The sequence below is a fragment of the Aquila chrysaetos genome, chromosome 24 (assembly GCF_900496995.4).
Source record: "Aquila chrysaetos chrysaetos chromosome 24, bAquChr1.4, whole genome shotgun sequence".
In the NCBI taxonomy this organism is placed as follows: Eukaryota; Metazoa; Chordata; class Aves; order Accipitriformes; family Accipitridae; genus Aquila; species Aquila chrysaetos.
Genome location: NC_044027.1, coordinates 5083148 through 5106125, shown reverse-complemented (window position 1 = coordinate 5106125; position 22978 = coordinate 5083148). Strand labels below are relative to the sequence as shown.

Below are 22978 nucleotides of genomic sequence, written 5' to 3'. Positions count from 1 at the left end.
ACGTGCTGTGGTGAAGGGCGCCTGGCCAGCACAGTGGGACATGGCTCTAATGCAAACCCGCTGGCTGTGGGCAGCCCGGTCTCTGTCCCCAGCACAGGGAGACAATATGGTAGCATCCCTGCACCCCTTGGTGTGCCGAGAGAACAGACAAACTCATAGCATTGGTGAGGGCTGCCACAGCTCCCTGAGCCTTTCACGCGTGTAAGGAGGTAAGGATCCTACCACAGGATGTTCCCCCCTGCTGCAGCATTACAATTCCCCCATTTTTCCTCCTATTTTATTATTCTAGGGTTTTGGTGTTTTATGCCACGGGGAAGGAGCAGCGATGGAGAGCGGGTGCCTCCCAGCCGCCTCCCCCTCCCTGCTCCGGCTAGGCCTTGGGCGATGCCGCAGGCTGCAGCCGCTGCAACTCCAGGACGCGGACGAGGAGGAGGAAGGCGATGCTCAGGAGAAGCAGCCAGAAGAAAACCCAGTAGTGCTGTGGGAGGAAGAGCCACGGCCGCCACAGCTCTGCCGAGGACCCCTTGGACCTGGGGAGAAGGCGACCGGGGACACTCGTCATGCAGGGGAGGAGAGCAAATCCCACCTCCTCCCCAGCTGGGGAAGAGGAGGGTGTTTAACTCAACCCCAAACCTCACTGACCCTTTTGCAAACCCAAATGCAACAAGCCCGGGGAGGGCTCAGGTGACCTGCAATGCACGGGGGGAAAACTGAGGCAGAGCAGGGTTGAGCCGGGGCAGCCAAGCAACATCCCAGCCTTCCGTCACCAAATCCCCCAGCCCATTTCCCATGTGCTGGCCACCGTGGGACCACAGAGAGTCCAGCAGCCGCAGGAGGAATGCTGGGCACACTCGGGGTGCTGCTCACGTCAGGCCAAGCTGCTCCAGCTCCTCGTCCCCTGCACTTGAGCCTCTGCCATCTGCTTCGGCCGCCGGCTCCCCGGTCATGGCACTGTCCTGGCCCTGCGGCTCCAGCTCACTCCTGGGGAAGGAAAGGAGAGGGTGCTGTGCCATGCCCCGTGGGCCAGCAGCAGTGGGTGCCGTGGCCTCCCCTCCACCCGGCACGGTTACCTCAGGGTGCTGGGCCGGCGCTGGGCCCCCTCCCTCTCCAGCTCGCCGGCCAGGGCTGCTCGGCTGTCCAGGCTGGCACCTGGCTGGGCACCAAAGGTGGGAGCATCAGTGGGGACCCAGACCCCCGGTAGCACTGAGCCTGGGGACACACGACAGCGGGGCACAGCTCCTGTCTGTCCCCCCTGCACGTGTCCTTACCAAGAGCTGCTTGGGGATGACGGCGATGCTGACTCTGCGGCGGGCAGACCCCTGCAATGAAGGGGCTGGGGGTGAGCACCGTGCCGGCTGTCTTCCCGTGCTCCCCATCCCCTTCCCTCCCCGTTGCCTCCCCAGCACAGGCAAGGGACACTGAGGAGAAGGGACACTGCCAGCCTCCCACCGGCCCTGGCGCTAAGGGGGGAAGCCGGAGAGCTGGTGAGATGAGGAAAGGTCAAAGCCAAGAGGTTTGCGCCTGTCCTTACTGCTTCAAGCCGTGCTGGTGGGGCTGCCTAACCCCCTCCCCGAGCGCTCCCCTACCTCTTGAGCTGTAGGGGAATCAGTGCCGAATTCGAGCTGGTGCTAGAGAACAGCCAAGCCTGCGGCTCTCGCGCTATGACCCTGCAATGCAGAGGGACCTGCCTGAGATCTCCTGGACAAGCAGCCACCAAGCCCGGGCACCCTGTCTCCCCAAACCCGGGCACCCTGTCTCCCCGCAGCCCTCCGAGGCTGTCCCTACATTTTGCCTCATCCCCAGCATTTCTAGCAGACCTTGCCCGCAGCAAGCAGCTGGCAGGAGTGGCATCGCCCGGGGACTAGTGGGTGCGTGGGGACCACCGGGCAAGGGAGAGCGGCAGGGCACAGGGAGGTGGTGGCTCCAGGGCCACTGAACTGGGGCCAGTTACCTGCTGGAAAGTTCGCATCAGGGGGTGAGGCCTCAGCCGTGGCTCCGCGTCATCTGGGAGCAAAGAGAAGCAGCCTTACATCACCCCCAAAAATTAAGATGTGGCTCACGCACAGACAGTTGCAAACTTCCCTCCCATCGAAAGCTGTGCTGGCCACATGCTCTGTGCTTGGCACAAGTCACAGGGGTGCCTCGGCAGGGGGACCTTTTTTGCATGCACAGCGATGGCATGCGTGGGGTTTGGCATCCAGGGACAGAGCGTCCTTTGTGTGTCCCGTGCCCCCCTGCCCCGCATTCCCAGCTGGGCCACGGGACGATGGCTCTCTGGCCACCAGCACCTGCTCCCACGCTGCATCTGCTGTTACACCGGCCCCTCGCATTTGTCTTCGGGTCCCAGCTGTCACCCGCCCCTGGTCCCCAGCTCACGCAACCCACCGGCTCTGCAGCGTGGGGTCACACAGACCCCCCGGAGAGGTTGGGGACCAAATCCCGCAGGGTGACCCCGTGCAAACCCCACGCAGGCCCCGGTGGCAGAGCCCACCTCACCCTGGGTCTCCGCCAGCTGCCGGTTGCGGGAGTTTTGCTGTATCAGGCGCTTCATCTCCTCCAGCTCCGCGTGCTCCCGCATGTGGTGCCGTTTCAGGTTCTCCACGTGCTGGACCATCACCTCCGCCGCTCTGCTCATCCGGGCCTCCTGAGGCCGGGCAGGATGGGGGAATCAGGCCCCCCATCTCCTGGTCCATAAGGACCCATGTCCCTGCCAGTCCCTCACTGGGCATCCCACAGTGCCTCCGCCCAGGGGGTGCAAACACATCCCCTTCCTGCTCCCTAGGGCGAGCAGATCCCTTGCACCCCAGTACGTGCAAACATGAGGTCAATGCCAGTACCACGAGGAGGAGGGACAAACCCCAGCAAGACCAGGGATGGATCCCCAAGCCCAGCCGCAGCACCCTCCATCTTTCCCAGACCTGGCAGGAGTCCCAGGCTATGCACAGACCTGATGTACAGCCCCCAGCTTCTCCGCAGCGCTGGTTGCTCGCTCAACAGCAGCTTCCAGCACGGCCAGGCTGTGTTGCAGCTGCTCCAGTGTCTCCTTGCAGCCCGCATCAGCGCAGGATGGGCCCAGTCTCTGTGGAGGGAGATGATGGAGCTGCAGGAGCCGGGGCTTTGAGTTGTGCAAACCCCTCCGAGGCTGGATGTCCCAGCAGATGCCAGCCCCCTGCTCTGGTGCCCACCTACCTCCAGGGCAGCCCGGCACTGCCCCAGCTCCTCCTGGATGTTTTCCTCCGCCGCGTCCCGTGCCCGTTTCTCCACTTGCACCCGTTGCCGCAGGGTGAACACGTCACAGCGAAAAGCCAGCGCAAGGTGGGCAAAGGCTGCCTGTGGGGTGGGAGGGCAAGAAGTGGGACACAGGGCTAAGGGGAAGCCACCAGGGCCATGCACTGCTGTCCCCAAGGCACAGACAGACCTCCCTAGCATGCCACCAAGCAGGGCAGTGCTAAGGATAATTAGCGCTTGGCTTGCCCCAGCACCCATTACGCTGCTGCACGCTGGGGACAGTCCCCATGAGATGCCAGTGTGACCGAGACACGTCCCCCAGGCAGCCGATATCACTTGGAAATCCAAAGGCCTCCTGGCAAAAGCACACGCCGGGCAGACGCCAGCCCTTGCTGCAGGTCCCGGCTGACATCAGAGCCTGACTCAGCCCTGGCACTCGCAGGAAAATTATTTTTATTAGCACGGCTTCCACCACCTCCCCGGCTAAGGGCGCTCTCGGCGAGCTGCAGAGCACTTTGTGGGATTGCCGAGCGTGCAGAGGACGGACTAATCTTGCTGTGGAAATGCAGCTGCCTCCGAATGCCAACAGCATCACTGGGAAAGGGATTTGTAAGGCGGCTGCCAGAGGACTGCGGTGTCTGGAGGACAGCCAGGAGCAGGGCACAGCCCCGGGATTGTGAGCCAGCAAGGCGTCCGTCCCTCTGTCCCCCTTCCCCACCCCACCCATGGCCCCCAGCAGCCCTCACCTCCACATCCTGCTCTGTCAAAGCCACCCTGCAGAAAGAGAAGTGCTGTCAGGGATGGAGGCACCATGGAGCACTGCAGGCTGAAAATGCCCTTGGTCTGCTCCCAGGGGTGCCAGCCACCACCAGAAGTGGGGACCCAAGTGCCCCTCACCTGGAGAGCGGCTCTTGTGCAGTGGAAAAGGAGGGAAGTCCAATCCCTGGAGGACACAGTGCCCTAGAACCCCCCCTGTCCTGTAGCCCCTGGAGGGACACAGGTGCTTGCTAGTCTTACCTGTGCAAGCCCAGTCTCTCCAGCACCGAGAGCTCGCTGGGGAAACTCAGCACCGGCTCCTCTGGGGTTTCTGCATCTGCAGGGCAGCAGTAATGCCACAGGAGAGACCACATGGGAAAGCTTTTCCTTGGCCTGTCTTCCTCCCTCTGCCCTCCTGTCCCGGCAGGGAGCAGGTGCCCATGGTGTGGGACCATCCCAAACCTTCCCCCAACATCAGCCGGGCTTTGGGTCCCCCCAGGCCAGTCCCCCCTTGCCCATATCCCCACCAAGGGAGATGACCCCCATCAGGCCCCGCTGTTCCCACGCTTGTCCCCAGCTACTTCAAGGCTTCTGCTAAAAGGACCCAGCTGGCATACGGGATGGGGACTCACCCACCTTCCTCGGTCCCATCACTGTCCCTGGTGCGCACAGCCAACTCCTGCCTGTCCGTGCCTGGCACCTGGGGGGGCACAAGGGTGCTGTTGGAGCAAACCCCTCCCTGGTGCTGGACGGCATCCCGAAAAGAGCAGCATCGAGAGGCTGGGGGTCCGGCTGAGCCTGAGGGGCCGAGGATGGAAGGGCCACCCCCAAACTGTCATCCTCCCCTCCCTCTCACCTCGCCGATGCACTCCACGGTCTGCTCGCTCCCGGTCAAAACCCCGTCCGGGTGCCCCTGGGGACTGCTCATACTCCCTGGGGACAGAAAGGGTGGTGGGAGCTGGGCAGCAGTGTTCCCTCCCCAGTCTGACACCACGTCAATGGAGACTCCCAAAAACACCACTGGTATTTCTGCAGCCTGCAGGCTCCCAGGGGCCACAGGCTGGCAGGTGCCCCCCAAAATACCCCTGCAGGGTTAAGGGAGCTGCAGGTAGGCTAGGCCAGGGCAGGGGGAGGAGGGCGAGGGATCTGGTACAGCGGGTGGGTTACAGCTGGCGAGGCAGATCCAGGGGACGGGGTTGGGGTCCCAGGGCTGGAAGGGGTGTGGGGTTGCAGGCAGGTGCTGCCAGGCCAGAGGACACCCTCCCGCTGGACCCACGTAATGCTGCCCAGGGAGGGAGGATGCAAAACCCACCCCTTTCCCCCCATCCCCACCCTGGGCTGCCCTTACCTTCATCCGGAGTCGGGGGAAGCTCGGCCAGCTCTCCCTGCTGCTCCCTGCAGAGAGAAGCCTGGGTAAACCCCAAAGAAACTCCAGCAGCAGAGGCGGCATCCCACCCCCTCTGCCCTCCCCCAGCCGCCACAGCACCCCTTCACGGGATGCTGCTCTGGACCTGGGTCCTTTCCGAGCATCCTCTGCAGCCTGCTCCGTCCCTGTCCCCGCTCTCCCTGGCACGGGTGCAGCAGCCCCCTCCGCTCCCACAGCCGCCGCAGAGCCGCCACCGAGGAGCCCGCCGAAGCCGTTTCCAGCCAGCAATGAGTCACCGGCCCACGGCCGTGCTTCTCTTCAGCACATTATTTTTTTCTTTTTTTTTTGCCCTGACTGCCAAGCGGACCTTGCTGCAAGCCGGCCTCTTCCCAGGCACCACAACAAACCCCGCTGCCGGCAGAGCCCGGGCGCCATCTCACGTCATCGCCACGGGGACGACAGGCCTTAGCACACGCTCTTGCCCCCCCAAAAGTGCACCGGGATGGTCTTGCCACCCCAAAACCCTGTCCTGGGTGCAAAGAAGTCCGGCAGCTCTGTAGCATCCCTGCTCGCTGGGGCCGGGGATGCTGGAGAACGCCAGGAATGGCAGGTCACCTGCGCATGGAGATACAGGGGCTGATGTGCAAACAGCCCTCTGCGGCCTCATGCTGGAGCTCAGCACCCATCTGGGAAAGGGTTTGAACCCCCTGGGCTCTGGACAGGGCTGCAAAAGGCTTTTCCCTCTCCTCCTTGCAAGCCTGGGGGTCGTTCCCCGGGAGCAGTGGCCACAGGAGAAGGGGCTGCTGTGCTGAAATGATGCTTTGTGCCTCAGAGCAGGGTGATGCTCCAGCCAGCATCCCCCCTTGCCCGGCACCGCCGTCCCCGTCCCATCCTCGCTAGCACCCCGAGAGCCGTGGGGCGAGCCTTTCGTGCACATACCTCCGAGGCAAGGGGCTGGGTCGGCAGCTCGTCCTCTGCCGCTGCCACCGTCGGCGGCCCTGGGTGAGTCCCTGCGCCTCCTCTTCCCCCTCTCCCAGCGAGGTCCCTGCGAGCGGCTTCATTTGCAAAGCGCGGAGGCTCCAGGACCAGCACACCTATCATGAGAGACACATATTAGCTGCGCGCAGATGGGAGAACGCCTCTAAATGTTATATTTTTAAAGCATTTTCTCACCCAGCAGGAGCTCCAAGCTCCTCTGCTTAGCGTGGAGGCATCTGTGGGAAAAGAGGTGGGGAGGCCCGCCGCGACTCAGGAGGATGCTGCTGGGATTCGGGCGGGCACAGAGCGAGGCGAATGAGGAATTTAATACAAGCCCCACTTCTGTGCAGCGCCGAGGGTGGACTTTCCCACTCACCGCCCCCGTTTCCCTCCCACAGGACGATCCTCGCTTGGGGCTCGTGCTGTGGGTCATCTCCGTGGGGGGAGATATGTTTGCATGCACCTACCAGTGCGAGCACCCAGTGCAGAGCGGGAGCAACCTGCTGTACCCCAGGCAGCAGACAGTCCAATCCCTGACCATCCCCATGTCACGCCGGCTCCCAGATAGACAAATATGAGATTCCTGAGTCCAAGGGAGCTTGGACATCTCTTTTAAGCTGTTTTGCAACGTTTAAAAATCAGAGAAAGCCAGCAGAAAGTCCACAGAGTCCCTCTCCCAGCCCAGGGCAAAGTCACTGTGAAGAAGGGACTCTCCTGCAGGACATGCCTCCTTGGGAGCTGTGCCTACAGACATGCAGATATGGGGCAGAAGGAGATATTTTTTTTTGGCTGCAACACAAAATGCAGCAGAGATTGCAGGGGACAGAGAGCAGGGACTTGTTGAAGCCCCACATGCCTGTGCAAAGCCTTGGCCAAGGTCGGTCACCCCAGCACTGAGCGGGGCCACCACCCATCTCTCAGAGCCTCCTCAGCCCTGATGGAGGTGTAAAAGCAAGCAGCATCTGGCATCTGTCAAAACAAGGCCATTTCATGCCTATGCACTGGAAATTGTCTCCAACACCTCTTCCGAGGGGCTCGGGAGCCCCCAGCCACCAAGGATCAGCCAAACTCATCATCACATCAGCGAGCATCAGAGTTTTCCTGAGAGCTGGTCCCTGCTGCAAAGCACTCACTCCATAACAGCCGCAGCAGACCCTGCAGCCTGCTGATTTACCACAGCTCAGCCAGCCTTACAGACACTCGCTCCTTATCGTTGTTTTACGGATGGAAATATGGATGCACACAGCTTGTTTGCCTAGCATGGCATAAATAATCCCCCGGGAAGCCAGACCGAGCGCTTTCCCTCAGCTCGGTGACTTTACCAAACGCTCCCCGGGTCATTACCTGCCTGAACTTGTCTCAAGCAGCTGAAGATGGACGCTGGGGCCACCCAGCTCGGACGCAGCACTCGGCACCGTGGGGTCCCCGGCAGACCCAGGAGGAGGGTCAGGGGACGCGACGTGGCTGGCAGACGGTGGGTTGGGGGGTGCCAGGGCCCCACACGGTGCAAGCTGCCGGCAGCAGATTCTCCCCGGAGGGGAGAGTGACTGCATCTGCTGCAGAAGGATCTGCCAGGGAAGAGCTCGATGCAAGAAGGCCTTTAAAGGACATGCACAAGAGCAGCTGGGAGCTCCCTGTGTGGGGCCGGGGCAAGCTGAGCAGTTTGCAGGTGGCCAGGCGACCTCTGCTTTCAGTGCAGGGCCAGATCCTGAACCCGCACTTTGGAAATGAGAGCTGTTACCCAGAGCTGGGAGAGACCATGACTGCTCCCTCCGTGCCCGGTGTCTGCAGAGCGGAGAAGACCTGAGTCTCAGCATCTCCCTGGCAGTGGGCTCAGGGCAGGGCAGTGGCACTCAGGACTTCTGTGGAGATGGGGGGTCCCCCCATGCCTTCATGGGGGGTACAGCATGAGGCTAAACCAGGATTGGCTGACAAGGAGCCCCTGTAGCATTGTATTTGATGATGCAGGGAAACCACTCTGCCCAGGACCCCCATCCCTCCTGCCCCTCTCAGCAGCCCCACTTTCCCCCCAGCCATCACCCCCACTGCCCCTTCCCCTGCCCAACTCCTTTGCTCAAATCTGTCATATCCTCTAAAGCCGCTTTCTTCCCCTAATGAGCTTACGTGGAGTCAGACTCGATGCTCAGCACTACACAGGACCAGGCTGCAGGCAGGCAGCTGCTGTTAGCCCCCCCATGCCCAGGGACCCTGATGTACCACAAAGAACAAGGCAGGTCCTTGGGGTCTGCAAATCTCTTAAGCTCTGAGAGGTCAGCCAGCAAACGGCATCTCCCAGCCCCGGGGAAGTGCTGGCCCAGCCTCATACCCATCTGCTGAGAGCGAGAGCGCAGGATGCGGCCCCAGGGCCTGGAAGCAGCCAGGGAGGGCTGAGAGAGCCCATTTGCAGCTTTGAAGCAGGAGCTGTGCAGTGCCACGATGGGATGAGGCTTTGATGAGGCCATCAACAATGGTCCCCACCAGGTCAGGATTTCAAATGTCCTTGAACCTTCAGGGATGGGTTTTCCCCTCTTGGGGCAAACACCTCCTGCTTAGACCTGACCCAAAAGCAGAGCTGCTGAGAAATCATGAGTCATCTTAGGGGAAGGATAGCCCCAAATTCCTGTCCTGTCTTCCCTGTAACACACTTACCTAGCAACACAAGCTGTGGCATGCATGATTAGCACCAATTAATGACAGTTAGCACACCATAAGTTCACACTGCCAGCAGCAGGAAGGCACAGGACGTGCCGAAAGGCAGACTGGCACTGTCACCCTCTGCCTTATAGTCTTATATATCCTCTGCCTTTCCTTAAAAATACCTGCCCCAGGATTTCCTCTCTTCTCCAGCCCTTTTTCTGTCCATCTCCATGAGTTTCCAGGTGCAAGGGCTGACCGTTTGTGCTTCTTTTTAGAGAAGGATTTGCAGACACACACTTCTTGGAGCTAGAAGGTCGCCTGGCCCAAGCAGTGAGAGGATGCTCAGGGCTTGCGATGGCAGGGCTAGATCCATCCCGCAGGTGAGTACATCCATGCATGTCTCTCCAGAGGCAGCTGAGCCCTGGATACTGTGCAGCAGTGATAAACTTGAGCAGCAGAGCTTCCTCCTGCCCCTTACCCCCAGTGCTTTCCCAGCAACTCAGCACGTTTCCCAGCTAGCTAGTATCTCAAAACTAAGATGAATTCTCCAGGTATGAAGTCAGGTTTGCATTAGCACCACCAGTCCCATCACTGGGCTAACTTGCCTCTGGGCACCTCTTCGTTTCAGAAAGGGGAGACCCAAGCAGATGAGAAGACCCTTCCTTCGGGCTGAGATTCAGCAGATGGAGCCCAGTGCCTCATCACCCCGATGCCATTCCCCTCCTCGAGGACCTCCCCCTACCTGCAGGGTCTGCTTGGGCATATGGGTCTAAACTATTTATTTTATTGTTGAGTGATTTTTTCTAGCCAAGCACAAGGTCTCTCCTCAACAGAGCCTGCAGTCAAGGCTCCTGTAGCAAGGCATGGAAGTAAAAGTACCTTCAAAGCATGATGCCAAGCAGGCAGAGGGTACAAAACCAGGGGGATGGAGGACAGACACCTTTGCATATACCAGCGCCTTGCCATCAACACAGCCTGGTCCTGCTGGCCCCATCGCCACAGAGACCCTGCTTCCTCCCCTGAAAGCAGCAACCTGGCACGAGGCAGGCAGCAGATCAGGCTCCGTAGCCTCTGCTTTAGTGTCCTGGCAGGTCTGCAGCTGCAGTAAGTTGCTCTGTGGGAGACACAGACCTAAGGACACCATCACATTGGTTCCCCACACCAGAATAGAACTTTTCTGCTCAAAAATTCCTCTATTCCCTCCCATGCACACGTGCTGAGGGGTTCAATAAGAGGCAATGCTCCTCTTTGCAAACCATCCCATTCAAAGAGCCTCTAAAAGCATTTACTAAAAGCACCCAGGGATTTTTATGTATTCCTATTTTTAACCTGGGAGCATCATGATTACAATCTAGCTATTGTAGGGCCTCGAACAAGCAAAAGCAGCCCAGCTCCCCATGCACAGACCTGTTCAGCGGGGATGAACAAGACCCTGCTGGGAGATCTTCAGCCCAGAGAGGTGAGCAGCAGCAAGGCGCTGTGGGCTCTGGCTTTGTCCTGTATCTCCTTCCAGCAAGGTCCCACCGGCAACGCAGCAGCCTACTGCGACGGCATCTTCCCAGGGCTCCTCCTGAAGCTGAGCTGAACTTGCAGCTCAGATCACAGAGACTGTGGTCATCTGGATTATCCACTTCTCAGAGGAAAGCTGCTCAGACCAACACTGGCTGCTACTGCTGATGCGGCAAACGTGATTTATTAGGTCTGTGCAGGGGCCCCAACCATAAAGCAACACCCCAGCCCTCCAGCAAATTCATCTTTGTGTGGCCCTGGTCTCCCCAGCTGACAAGGACCTGGCAGCCACCAGACTACCCAAGGGAGATCATGATTCTCTTACTATGATTAAAAGGTTATAGGCAAAAAACAGGTAAAAAAGAGTGGTTTTGCTTCTTTTGGTTCAGTTTTAAATTCCAGGTTGGAAAAAAACAAAGACTGCTGAGCCTTCCCCAGAGCAGTTCGGCCTTACATCTGGATATCACAGCCACCAGATTTCAATGCAAAACTGCATCAGCATATTGGGGATTACATGCATGTGATTAACGGGGTGTCACTGAAACACAGTTACCTCCAGGGAGAAACATGGTGACTTTATCAGCTCCCAGCATTGCTGCAGGAGGGGACACAGCAACTAGCTGGACATGCCTGCAGCTCCTGCTTGGAAAGGGGCAGCCCCTCAGGGGATGGAAATGGACCATTTTCAGGGAAGCAGCCGAGTTTCAGCCCTTTCCAACAAGGTATTGCATGGACCAAGGTAGTCTGGCTCCTATGTGGCTCTGATGTCTGGTATGTAACATCCATGGATGCAGCATTTGCGTACCTCTGCCCACCCGAAGGAGGTTCTCTCCTGTCTGATCATGGCACCAAGATGCCACTTGGGGAGCAGAGAGGTCATCTTGTCATGAAACTGGTTCAGAAATCACTGTGGGAGGATGAGGAGGCAGCAGAGCAGACAGATAACCCATGCAATTGCATAATATTAATTTCCTTTAAAAACAAACAAACAAACAAGCAAACCATTAGGCCAAAAAGGGAATTCCCCTTCATACCATGAAGGAAGTAAATCTCTACAGGAGACGAAGCAGATAAGTAACTACTACCAAACATCACAAGTAAAATGGCTGAAAATTATACACTGCCTTCTACATACAGCCTAGGAAACGTCTAAGACAAAGCTTCAGACCTTCCCCAATCCCAACCCCAATCAGGACAAGGGCAAACCCAGGGCCGGCTCTCCCTCCACTCCTGAATAATGTTCTGCTGAACTATAAAACCTGACTGACATTTTATGCCGCATCCACCTCTGTGTGCTGTTCAGGCTGGATTTTAAAGTTCTTGAGAGGGTCAAGTAAAGTTTTCCATGTGGGTGCTACCAACCACCACATAAACAAGCAGCCTTCCACCAGCACGTCTAGCGTCTCCAGGGTTTGCTTCCAGTTCTCCTAATATGACTGTTATCTCACACATACACCCCAGAGGAATCCACGGTACCTGATAAGCTGCAGCCAAGAGCAAAAACAGGACTAAGAAGGCTCTTTCCACAAGCCAGCATAATGCTTCTCAGCCGAACAGTAACCCCTCTTGCAGTTTGCAAAGCCGATCCCTGCCTGACTACTGTTTCTTGCAAAAACCACGTAGGCTGGCCCAAAATGCAGCTCCCAGTACGTCCAGATGAGTTGGAAGCGCAAGCTGCATACGGCACGTAGCAGCCAAGAACAGCCTGTCAAAATGAGACCGTTGCCTAAAGAAACCAGTAAGCAGTTACAAAACCAAACATCCATCAGGGAGATGCACACTGTGGCCGGATTTCAAACCCTCTATTGCTGCCCAGTCCATGGAGGTGCTGGGGCTTCCCCACGGTGCTCTAGATATACACAGCACACGCGTTCTTCCAGTTCTTCAGCAAGGACACCAGGAAGCTGACGACCAGGTAAATTTTGGAGATGAGTTTGTCCTCCGTCATCTTCATGTGACCGTCAGCCACAGCCAGACTGAGCACTAGGGACAATGACACCGAGGTCACTTCGTAGAAGCTTTGCAGGGGAACTGTGAAGACCGCAGCCTGCTACCTAATAAAGCCAGAACAGCAGGCTCAGACCTTGATGATCAGGGCACAATTTCTATTTATGTCGTATTTTGGGCAGCCCTATGATAGCTTCAATATACTCAGCCACTAACTCACTGGTATGCAAATACATCAACAATTTGGCTCCCTGGAGGTTTCTTTCCTCCAGCTAACATGCTTTGAAGCCTCATCAGTCCACTGTCACCTAAAATAGCTTAAGAAATTCTTACTATAAAGAAATCTGTGCTCTCAGCGTTAAGAGCATCACTTAATGCTTCGGTTTCATTCCTCTGGCTGGATCTAAACATTAATGAGCAAACTTGAAGCAGTAACATGTCACACCTACATGTTTTAATCCCTCTTCTCCCTTTGTAGATGTAAATGTTTATGAATTTTTAAATAGTACCTGAAATATGCAGTGCTTCAAAACCTCCATTAAAACTATAGCACTACCTCCCTCGGAGTCCATCCACCCTCTCCCATCCTTATCTTTCCAGTCCCCCAGCCAGAAGGTGCCCAGATGAGGTTTCCAGTGGGTGTTTTAGAGGATACAGGATAGAAATCTGGAAACAGTCACGCTATAGAAGCACTTTCTATTAGTGTATCATTAAATACCTTGCAACAACTAGTGCCATCATCGCCATGTGGAAAACCAGAAATGTGACACAGAGCAGGGCCGCTTGCAGGCCCCAGGAAAACAGAAAAAAAAAAGCAGATTTAATGTGGAAAATTCAAGTTTACCAGTTCTTCATCTAAACCCCGCTCTTCTGCATCCTGAGATTTGCAAATCTCAGCAGACCAAATAAACAGATCATTGCTGCATCACCTGAAAATCAGCTTAGCCGTTGGAGAGAAAGGCCAGCGTGCACAAAACGTACCACTTGTGCCTTGCCTCCTTTGAGCCAAGACAAAGTCATGATGGTCAATTAAGCCTAGTCCAGAATTATCATCTTCAAACAGCCTCAAATCAGTTTACGTCTTGATTCAGTGGCGTTAAGGGCATTAAGAACTGAGTACCTGTGAACTCCACCATGCAATATTGCTTGCCAGGTGCTCTGGGCCACCACAACGTTGGAAAAAAACACTTAAAATATAAAGGTTTTGGACAAGATGACTCTGCCTTGGCTACCAGGCTGCCACTGTGAGGAAGGAGGGAGGTTTGCCAGCTTTTGCAGACCTGGAGCCAGGAAGGAACAACCTGCTTCATCAAGGGCTGACACTGGGAAGACATTGTACTTCTGAGCCGTGAGAAACAAAACAAGGGTGCAGGTACACACAGGAAATATTGCAGCCGTGTCGCTCCATTTTTAACCACGAAGAGGATCTAGGCTGATTCAAACAAGTAGGGACACCTGCAAACCAGACTGGTGAGACACATGGATGCTCGATCAGGCTCTTCAGATTTACAAGTTATCAGAGATGCTGGCACAGGATGGGGGACATCACATCATCCAGCTTACTCATCAAACCAAAGGGGACCCGAAAGCAGAGAAGGGCTTCTGCCTCTTCTGCAGCTTCTCGCTGCCCAGTCAAGTAACATGGGGACCTGCTCGACAGAAACCCCTTTTTTATAAGGGAACACGCAGGCAAAACAGGCAACCTTTCCTCTCTGAGGGGAAATGGCAGCCGGCCTCGGACCCAGGATCGCTGCAGCCCACCTTCAGGCTCTCTTCAAGTACTTCAGTGCCAACATTACTCCATTAATAATGCAAAAATAACGGATTTTTTGTTTTCCTGATTACAAAAAAGCCACCTTTTGGGCACAAACCATCTACAAAAGAGTCACCTTTATGCAATTACCCCCCTCCAGGCTATACTCTGCCCAGCCACCCCTCTCACCCGCGGGCTCAGTGCCAGCATGGAGCAATCCAGGGCTTTGCGGTGCTAAAAAATCACCAGAAGCTGAAAAATCCTTGACTTAGTATAAAAACTACTTAGCAACAACTGAAAACATCAGTGTGTTGTCAACATTATTCTCATATTAAATCCAAAATATAACACTATACCAGCTACTAGAAAGAAAATTAACTCTATCCCAGCCAAAAGCAGGACATGCCCACACCGCTGGAGGTTGGGAGAGGAAGAGAGCCCCTGCCCTGAAGACATCCTGCAGCCCGGCCCCTCCACAGCTCCTCCTCCGCCGCCATCTTGGGACAGGCGGGGAGGGAGGCGCCATCTTGAGCGTGGCAGGGCGGGAAGGCGGGAGCTGCCATCTTGAGTGTGGCGAGGCTGAGAGGCAGCCCAGAGACAGCGCAGACACAGAGATGACTGGAAATGTATTCATTGTTTAACCAAGAAAACCTTCATCTTCAAGCCTCGGGGCACAGGTGGGGCTGGGATGGCGTCGCCCAGCGATAGCAAACCTCAAACCAGGCCAGCCGAGCACAAGGCACTGCTGCAAGGCCCCGGGCAGAGGTGTGGGCACTCTGTGTGCCACAGCCCACACTTGCTGGTGCTCCATCACGCTGGTGGTGAAACCCAGTGAGGGACTGGGCTGCAGCTACTACCACCTAACGAGCATCCGCTGCCCAAGGAAGCCATCGCCTTGTGGTTCCCTTTGGCGCTCACCTGGGAAGAGGAGAGAGAAAGGAGAGAAATCAAGAAAAGGGAAACCCACCACCATCCACACTGCGGCACGGCTTCTGCCAGCACTTGCTGGAAAGGAAGTAGGAAACCTCCTACCACCCGGGGCAGACCAGGAACATGGAGGCTGCCATCCCCCCACGGGAGAGACTCCAGCCCAGCCTGGAGGGTGCAGCATCCATCTCACCTGGCTCCCTCCAGCACAGCCTGCAGTGACTTCTTCAGAGCCGCATTGCTGCGATCCAGAGCAGCAGCCAGACTGCTCTGGTGGGCTGGGGTGACCTGGGACAGAGAGGAGCAGGGAGCTCAGAGAGCTGCACTGCCAGGAGCCCACCTGAGACCTCTGGGCCAGGTCCTGGGTCAGCTGCAGCTCACCAGCTGGTCTGCAGGAGCCAAGCCTGGTCTTACTCACCTGGTTTTGGTACATGGTGAGCACTGCCATCACCAGCTTGGCATAATTCAGCGACGTAGCGAAGGCTGGAGCCTGCCGGCACAGAGTCATGACCAGGAGATCAAAGAGCTTGGGGGGCAGCACCTCCTGGAAGAGAGACACGAGCAGGGAAGAGAGCTGGTCCTTGCTCCAGTGCTGCTGGAGCCATCAAGGAAACCTGGGGAGGACAAGAGGGGGTGCCCTCACCTGCCGCCCCAGCACAGCCTGCAATACTGGCAGGAGCTTCTCTGACAAAGGCACCTCCAGTACTTGGCTGCAAAGGATGTTAAAGAGGAGATGCGATGCCCACACGGCCTCGCTGGTGCTCCTGAGCGGCTGGAGCCAGCCGGACCCATCAAGGCAGGCACGAGGGCCAAAGCAGAGCTGTCAGCCCTGTAATCTCTTACCTTAGCACCAGTCGCACACAGTCTGGCTCCAGGCACTCCTCCACGAGCTCACACACAAGCTTGGTCTGCTCAGTACCTGCAAAGGCAAAGCAGAAAGGGGAAAGCCTCCAGAGGCTGCCAAATCCATGGGGATGTGCCTGACCCCTCCTAGCACCCCTTCACACAGGGGTACATCCCAGTCAGGACACCCAGAAACCACGCAGTGCCCCTTCTACTGTTCAGGATAATCCAGCTTCCTTTGCCCATCTGCAGCAAGGGTTTAATTGGCACCAGGCCCTAGGAAAAGAGAATACTACTGTGGCAGGGATTCATGCAGGACCCTCTTCTCATGCCAGCAGAGCCACCCTGGGGCACTTTTGGCCCCAGCATTAGGAGTTGTCAGGAATCCTCAAGTGCATGGAGGGATGGCAGCTGTCCTTTGGGAGAACTGATGCTGGAAACCAGCCTGGCATCCCCTCCCTCTCCCTCTCAGGCATCTGTAAAGCCACCTCCCACCCTAACTCCCAAGTGTTCACCTGCCCAGATAAAACCAGCACCATTCCTCCGTGGTTCCTCACACATATTTTGGGTGATAAATGACTCCTGGGAGACAGCACTCTGCAGCTGGGGCTTCCCTTCCTGCTGGATGCAGCCCACAGCCCCTCTCCAGCTCCCTCAGCTGCTCCCAGAAGAAGCCGTGCCTCCTGTGAGCCCATCGCACCTTCCCCTGGCTCCCGCAGGACCACAGCCACCAGGACTCGACAGAAGGGCTGGGAATACTTGGAGCAAAATGAAGAGAGGGCAGCCATGAGGTGGCGAGAGGGCAGCTGGGCGAGGGACAGGATCTATGGACAGAAAAGGCAGGAGATGGGGATGATGGTGAGGGAAACTGGGTGCAGGAAACCTCTGCTGCCCTCACACTTACTCGCTGGAGGAAGAGCTGCTCTGCCAGGATGGCTGCGCTGGTGTAGCTGAGGTCAGGGGTGAGAGCCAGCAGCCAGCTGCAGAAACGCACCAGGAGGTGCTCTGGGCATGTGGAGAGCTGGAGGAAGGAGCACAGCCCCTCAAGCTGGGGACAGAAGGGACAGGGACATTAGGGACAGCAGCAGGCCCTCCACGGCACCAGCAGTTGCAGCAAGGATGCTGAGGCTCACCTGGCCAGGAGAGCAGCTGTTCAGGACGTGCAGCTCAGGTGGGACACTCAGCTCTGAGTGCTGCAGGGAAACACGGTCCTTGAGTAATACACCAAATACAGCAATCCACAAAATACAGCTCCAGGGCTTTTCTCTTCCCTACCGTCCCCCACTTCAGCCAGCACTGACCCCGCAGGCTGCCCATCATACAGCAAATCCCTGCGAGGTGGAGGCAGGTATTAGTACCTGAGCCCAGAGGAGGTGGCAGCAGGGCTGTCTTTTTATTCCCCTCCAGTCAACCCTGTGAAACCCACCTCGTCTCCCATCCCTTCTGGAGGCACCAACATGAACCCTTTTAGACCATCAGCTCCAGAACAGAGACAGAAGCAACCACTTACATTGGACTCCTTCTGCAGCAGCATTTTCAGCCTCTGTCCGTGCATCTGAGGAAAATGAGATGAAGGAACAGAAATCAGACTGTAAAGGCTCACTGGCTGGAAGGGGAAAGCAAACCCTGCCCGGTACCTGGAGAAAGGACTGGACCTCTGCTGCCAGCTCTGCCTGGGAAATCTTCCTGGGCTTCCTGGCTGCATCCTGCTGGGAGCTTTCTGGAGCAGCTCTGGCTGGGCTCTCAGCAGATCTGTCCCCTGAAGGCTCCACCGGCACCTCCTCTTCTACCCCTGCCACATCCCCACTCTCCTGGGTTCCCGGGGGGTCAAACGCTGCCTCCTCCAGAAGCAACCTCTTCCTCTCTCTCTCCTCATCCAACTCCAGGCTCTCCTCCGACACTTTCTTGCACTTCCCACCTTGAAGCACAGAGTCAGCCACATCCCCAGCGGTACTGGGCTGCTTGCTGAAGCACCAGTTCAGTTTTCTTTGGCCCTCTGGTTTGTTCTGGTTAATTTTCTGGCACAGGCACCTAAGCTGCTGCTGGCATGCGGAAGACAAGGGAGCGGGAGGTGGGGAGCACTCCTCTCCCCCTGATCCCTGCCGGAGCAGATCGCCCAGCATCCGCACCCAGGGATCCACATGGGAATCCTGCTCTACGGCCTGGAGCAGCCGGCTGAGGCAGTCCCCCGGCACCACGGCTTGCACCACAAGGAGCAGGGAGAAAAGGTTTCTCTGGCACACAACAGGAAGCAGCAGCAGACGTGGTTTGCTGTTAAAAAGGGAGAGGTGACAAGTCAGAGCAAAGCCCTGAGTCCTTATTGCCAACCTGCCCCATGGAGCAGGGTCTAATGGGACTAGGAAGAGAGAGGAGGCAGCAGATGCCTTTGCCAGCTTTTGCAGACACAAACTGGAAGACTGGCAGGTCCCCGCTACGATCCTGTCTTCATGTACAGACCGCTGCACCAGGGGGAAGAGGATGCACGGTGCCGAACTGGGCACCTGATGCGCCAAACCTCCCACAAAACACCGAGTTTTGGAAACGCGGCCAACTCACACAGCCAGGGCCCCCTCCAGCCCCTCCAGCGTGGGCTCCTCGGCGCAGAGAGCTGCGGTGAAGGCCTGCCAGGGAAATGCCTGCCCCGGTCCCTCATGGGCCTGGACCCGCTGCAGCATTTGGAGGGCGGCCAGCACCCCGGAGGAGCCGGAGGCAAGCGTGTGGAGCAGGAGGCGGCACGGCTTGTCGAAGCTCTGCAGCCAGGGCAGGCAGGGGGGCTCCATTGCTGCTGGTGGGGGGGAGCTTCACAGCCGCCTGCAAGAAAATTGGGGAAAGCCTGACATGGGTCACACCAAGAAAGGTGCGGGCAGGATCACTACATCCAGAACCTGGCCAGCTGTGCTCTGGAGCAAACCTTGGAGTCCTCCCTCACCGGCTGCGGTTTTGGGGGGCTGCCCTTACCTGCGCGCGGGGGGGGGGGGGGGCATGATTATCCTCATCACCCGAGGATGCAGAAGCATTACAGAGGATCACAGCCAGGCCAGAGGACCGGGAGCTCCTCTGAGCCCTCGAAAACCACTTCACTCGCAGCTCCCCTCGCTGCCCTCCCGGGGGGGGGCCGAGAGGGAAAACCCCCGAATGCTGCTGGCGGTGATCCCCCCACCCCACTACGGCCCCCTTCCTCCGCGAACAGACCGGCCCCGGGCCCGCAGCCACCCGGCCCTGGGGCTGGCCGTGCACTGCCCCGGTTATTGCGGTGCTCGGTTATCAGCTCCCGTTCCCGGGCAGACACTCACCGCGGGGAGAAGACGGAGGGCAGGGTACCCGCTGCTCCCCCCCCCGGGGTCTGCCCGGTGCCGGTGCCCCGGTGCCCGCCCGTACGCACTCCCCGCCCCGGGGCCGGCAGCGCGCGCCACTTCCGGCTCCGCCCCTCTGGAAAAGCCCGCCGCGTATGTAAATCAAGCCCGCGTGCAAAAGTTATGCATATGAACCCTTAAAGCCAAACCCTAACATCCCCCAACTCCCGCCCCCAGCGGGGTGGTGTATTCCCCCCTCCCAGCCCCCGGAAGGAGAGCCCCCAGGCAGCGTTGCATCACACGGACCACTTTATTTCATAATTTCCAGATTTGGCTAAAAGCAGTTTAAAAGAGTGCCCCACAGCTGCCCAGCTCCCTGTACCCAAGCCCCGTATGCATTAAATTCCCCCACTGCTGCCCCAACACCCAGCCCAGCTCCCCCGTCCCGACCCCCCGAGGTCGCCCATGGGTGCAGAGCACTGCACTGCCAAGGAAGCGAGGGCAAGAGAAGGTGGGGCTGTGCCCCACTGCCCTGAGACCCCTGCAGCTCTGTCACACACACACACCCCCTCTCGCAGCTTCCTGGGGGAAGCAGCAGTGCAGGACCTGCTGGGGGTTCAGCCATCAACACGGGGGTTGCTGATAAACACCAGTCAGACTATTTTCCCATCGACCCCATCCCTGCAACACCCTGCATGCCCAGAGACCCCCCAAACCAATGCCAGGAGCAGCTGAACACATCAAAAGCAGATGCTTCCCCCTCCCAGAAGACACTTCCTTGCCATCAACAGCATCCAAGCCCAGTGGGGCACAGCGTGGCTTAGTTGGAGTTGCTGAAGTTGAAGACCATCTCGTAGCCGTTACGTGAGTACCGAAAGTCTGCCTCCGTCAGGGTGACAGCCCATTCAAGCACGCAGATCTCGTCATCCTCCTCGTCAAAGCTCTCCATGGAAGGGCTGAACTCCTGCAGCACAAGAGGAAGGATCAGCCCTGGCCCTGAGCCGTGTTGCATGGCCATGCCATGCCCCAGCCCCCCCAGGACGCACCACCCCACTTACGATGGGTATCCTTGGCAGCTGGCCAGCAGGCAGCTCATGCAGGTAGATGCAGTCTGACTTGAATGGGCAGTGGCCGTGGTTCTGGACAAAGAACTTGCACCTCATTTTCCTGTGGGATTCAAAGCACAGTTGCAAGCACAGCTCCTGGAGCAGCACAGAGCCTGCAGCCCTGCAGCCTGCAGTGCCATGCACTCACCCCGTCCGTGCCTTGAAGGTTTTGATGAGCTTCTCCTTCTCACTCGCATCTGAGACCCAGTATTTGTGGGGGATGTAGTAACTGGAGGTGACCCGGCACTCTGGGCAGGCCCTGGGTGAAGATAATGGGTGCAGGCGGGTCTCCCGAAAAGGGAGCAGGGACTATGGGCTCAGTACCCATGATGGGTGGTCCCACCGTCACAGCCTCATCCAGCATCCATGTCCCCATCACAGCTCCCAAGTGCCTGTTCCCAAAGGAAAGTCGCTCCAATCCCAAAGCCACATCGCCAGACTCAAGAAAGGATTTTAGAGTGCAGAAGGGGTGACGGTGACCACCCTGCCATGTCCCCATCCCCACTCACTTGCTGACCGTGCTCTGGAAGTCACGGCTGCGACGCCACTTGCGGATGCAGCCCACACAGTACGCATGGCTGCAGTTTGGGAGGATCCCAAAGAACCGCTCCTCCGGCAGTGGCTTCTCGTACACCCGATCCATGCAGATGCCACACACCACGGCCTCACTCTGGGCCCTCAGTGCCATGGTGGGGACCAGGGCTGCCGCAGCACCTGGCTCCGTCAGGACCTGCAGGCAAAGCAGCACGGCGTGGCAACCCCCCAGCTCCATCATTGCCTCAGCCTAGGGGACCGACACGGGTGATGGGGATCGCCTGGCTGCAGGAGACCCCCAAGCCCACCTCTGCAGGGTCAGTCCGTGTAGCTGTCTCCACCACTGCCTCTCTGGTGTCAGGAGAATTTGGATCCAGCCCTAGCCCTTGCGGTTGGGAGCCTGCAGGCAGGAGAGCTCTTAGAGGGGAAAAGCACATCCTGCTCCATCATCAGAGGCAGGCTGGCTGCTCGGAGAGCACAGGCTTAGCAGTTAAGGTCCCCACCCTAAAAAAGCTGCTAGGAGAGCTTTCCACAGCCCCAGCTGGGCCCTGCCCAGAGATGGAGGGAGGAGGATTTGGGTCAAGGGCAGACACATGCACAGGGTGCTCCACCATGAGCGCCCCAGTATCCTCAGCACCCCTGGGCAGCCTTGCACATACCTGAGGCACCCTGAGCTTGTGCAGGGACAAATTCTCCACCGACGGCCCCAGGGGGGACGTTACCAGGTGCTGTAGTATTCTCCTTGTTTTTCTCTTCCTCCTCAACCTTCATGCTTGCAAACTTGAAGGCCATGTGCGTCACAGTGGGGACAGGGTGGACCAAGCCATGCTGGGCTCCCCCCCAGCCTTGGGCTGCTGCCGCAGGCACACGGCCAGGCTCCGAGCCCCGGTGGCTGGGGGGCACGGTGGGCACGGTGGGCATGGGGCCATAGCGGGTCCCCACCGGCACCGGCTCCTCTTGGATGTGCTCATAGCTGGAAGAGCCCAGGGACAGACAGACAGAGGGTCCCATGAGCCCAGCATGACACCTCCTGGCTCCCCACCCATCCTTGTGGCCCCAGGCCCCCTCCTCACCCCTTACCTGCACCGCTCTCCGTAGCTGCAAAATCCCCTCTGGAAGTACTTGCAGATGTGGACTGACTTTCTGTCATGCGAGAAGCGGCAGCTCTGGCCCCATCGACAGGATCCGCGGGCAAAATTCCTGCCAGCCAGAGAAGCCGCATGGCTGGGATCAGACCCCCCTCCAGCCCCACTCCGCCGGCCCCGCGGTCCCCCCTGGGTCCCAGCTTTGCCTGGATGGGGTCATATTTTCAGAGCCCCCACGCTGGTGTCTGGGCTCAGGAGCCATCACAAGGGCAGAGCCCAGCGGGGAGCCAGGGCTCTCTCTGTCCAGCCTTATCTCCTGGCTAATTGCCTGGGGGCTCTCCCCGGGGCTGGGGGAACGTGGAGACAAGCCGGGGCTATGGAGGGCTGGGGCAGCCCCCGGCTCCCCGTGGGGGCATGGAAAGGGGCAGGAGCCCTCGGCTTGGGGCTGACAGGGAGGGGGTGCCCGGACGGGGCGCTGCCGGGGACCCCCAGCTTCGGGGGGGACAGCCCGACGGACAGGCTCTGTCCTCTCCAGCCCCTCACCCTCCAGGGGAAACGGACGGGGAGGGGGTTCAAGGGCATCACAAACCACTCTCTGCCCCCCCCCCACTGAGAGGGCTCTCAGCCCTGTCTCCAGCCTATCTTCCCCTGAAAGCTGCTCCCAGCTGCCCGCCTCCCCGCAAGCCCTACCTGCACAGGGGTCTCCGATAGCCCCCCTGGGCCCTTAATGCCCCAGATGCCACCAGCGAGCCTGGCTCCATCTCCTCCCCAGCAGCCAAGAGGGCTGGGCAACCTCCCAGGGCTATTTATGGCCTTGGATGGTGTCGTAGTTTTGGCTGGGATAGAGTTAATTTTCATCCTAGTAGCTGGGACAGTGCTGTGTTTTGGATTTAGAAGGAGAACAAAGTTGATAACACGCTGATGTTCTAGTTGTTGCTGAGCTGTATTTACACTAAGTCAAGGACTTTTCAGCTCTCTGACTGCCCTGCCAGCCAGGAGGCTGGGGGTGGGAGGGC

General features: G+C 58.2%; 3 protein-coding genes across 6 annotated transcripts; all 3 read right to left on the bottom strand.

Moving 5' to 3' along the window:
- Positions 1-261: 261 nt before the first annotated feature.
- Positions 262-6866, bottom strand: LOC115334834 (inositol 1,4,5-triphosphate receptor associated 2-like). The gene is made up of 16 exons (XM_029999548.1): positions 6796-6866; positions 6524-6564; positions 6290-6444; positions 5333-5379; positions 4841-4917; positions 4621-4684; positions 4246-4321; positions 3975-4002; positions 3190-3330; positions 2948-3079; positions 2497-2644; positions 1952-2004; positions 1269-1319; positions 1071-1153; positions 868-981; positions 262-530 (listed from the first exon to the last, which is right to left on the bottom strand). The coding sequence occupies exons 3-16, from the start codon at positions 6409-6411 to the stop codon at positions 371-373; spliced, it is 1296 nt and encodes a 431-aa protein (XP_029855408.1). The 5' UTR covers positions 6412-6444; positions 6524-6564; positions 6796-6866; the 3' UTR covers positions 262-370.
- A 3962-nt stretch (positions 6867-10828) lies between these two features.
- Positions 10829-19346, bottom strand: FANCE (FA complementation group E). Of its 4 annotated transcripts, XM_029999502.2 has the most exons (13): positions 19238-19328; positions 18903-18943; positions 18501-18755; positions 17582-18215; positions 17455-17499; positions 17078-17137; positions 16849-16992; positions 16645-16768; positions 15945-16020; positions 15745-15811; positions 15520-15645; positions 15295-15389; positions 14790-15092 (listed from the first exon to the last, which is right to left on the bottom strand). In XM_029999502.2, exons 3-13 carry the CDS (start codon positions 18722-18724, stop codon positions 15089-15091), a joined length of 1599 nt encoding a protein of 532 aa, XP_029855362.1. In that variant the 5' UTR covers positions 18725-18755; positions 18903-18943; positions 19238-19328; the 3' UTR covers positions 14790-15088. The 4 variants fall into 4 exon arrangements, with proteins under 4 accessions (XP_029855363.1, XP_029855362.1, XP_029855361.1 ...); XM_029999501.2 differs by lacking the exon at positions 18903-18943 and having other exon boundaries at positions 19238-19346; XM_029999503.2 differs by lacking the exons at positions 14790-15092; positions 18903-18943; positions 19238-19328 and adding an exon at positions 10829-12528 and having other exon boundaries at positions 18501-18896.
- Positions 19347-19652: 306 nt separating this feature from the next.
- LOC115334825 (probable E3 ubiquitin-protein ligase makorin-2) lies at positions 19653-22756 on the bottom strand. Its single transcript, XM_029999532.1, has 8 exons — positions 22653-22756; positions 21958-22077; positions 21537-21850; positions 21186-21277; positions 20853-21073; positions 20492-20602; positions 20296-20404; positions 19653-20201 (listed from the first exon to the last, which is right to left on the bottom strand). The coding sequence occupies exons 1-8, from the start codon at positions 22721-22723 to the stop codon at positions 20058-20060; spliced, it is 1182 nt and encodes a 393-aa protein (XP_029855392.1). The 5' UTR covers positions 22724-22756; the 3' UTR covers positions 19653-20057.
- Between the last annotated feature and the right edge of the window lie 222 nt (positions 22757-22978).

What these genes read in the sequence shown, in the direction of transcription:
- LOC115334825 (XM_029999532.1), bottom strand. Translation starts at nt 22,723, where the DNA reads ATGGAGCCAGGCTCGCTGGTGGCATCTGGGGCATTAAGGGCCCAGGGG. An exon ending in AGCTACGGAGAGCGGTGCAG is followed by an intron (nt 21,851 to 21,957) that starts GTAAGGGGTGAG and finishes GGGCTCTTCCAG; the next exon opens with CTATGAGCACATCCAAGAGG. An exon ending in CACGGACTGACCCTGCAGAG is followed by an intron (nt 21,074 to 21,185) that starts GTGGGCTTGGGG and finishes CTTTGCCTGCAG; the next exon opens with GTCCTGACGGAGCCAGGTGC.
- FANCE (XM_029999501.2), bottom strand. Translation starts at nt 18,724, where the DNA reads ATGGAGCCCCCCTGCCTGCCCTGGCTGCAGAGCTTCGACAAGCCGTGC. An exon ending in CTGGAGGGGGCCCTGGCTGT is followed by an intron (nt 18,216 to 18,500) that starts GTGAGTTGGCCG and finishes CCTTTTTAACAG; the next exon opens with CAAACCACGTCTGCTGCTGC. An exon ending in ACAGCTGCTCTCCTGGCCAG is followed by an intron (nt 16,993 to 17,077) that starts GTGAGCCTCAGC and finishes TTCTGTCCCCAG; the next exon opens with CTTGAGGGGCTGTGCTCCTT.
- LOC115334834 (XM_029999548.1), bottom strand. Translation starts at nt 6,411, where the DNA reads ATGAAGCCGCTCGCAGGGACCTCGCTGGGAGAGGGGGAAGAGGAGGCG. An exon ending in AGTGCCGGGCTGCCCTGGAG is followed by an intron (nt 3,080 to 3,189) that starts GTAGGTGGGCAC and finishes CTCCCTCCACAG; the next exon opens with AGACTGGGCCCATCCTGCGC. An exon ending in TCATCCCCAAGCAGCTCTTG is followed by an intron (nt 1,154 to 1,268) that starts GTAAGGACACGT and finishes TTTGGTGCCCAG; the next exon opens with CCAGGTGCCAGCCTGGACAG.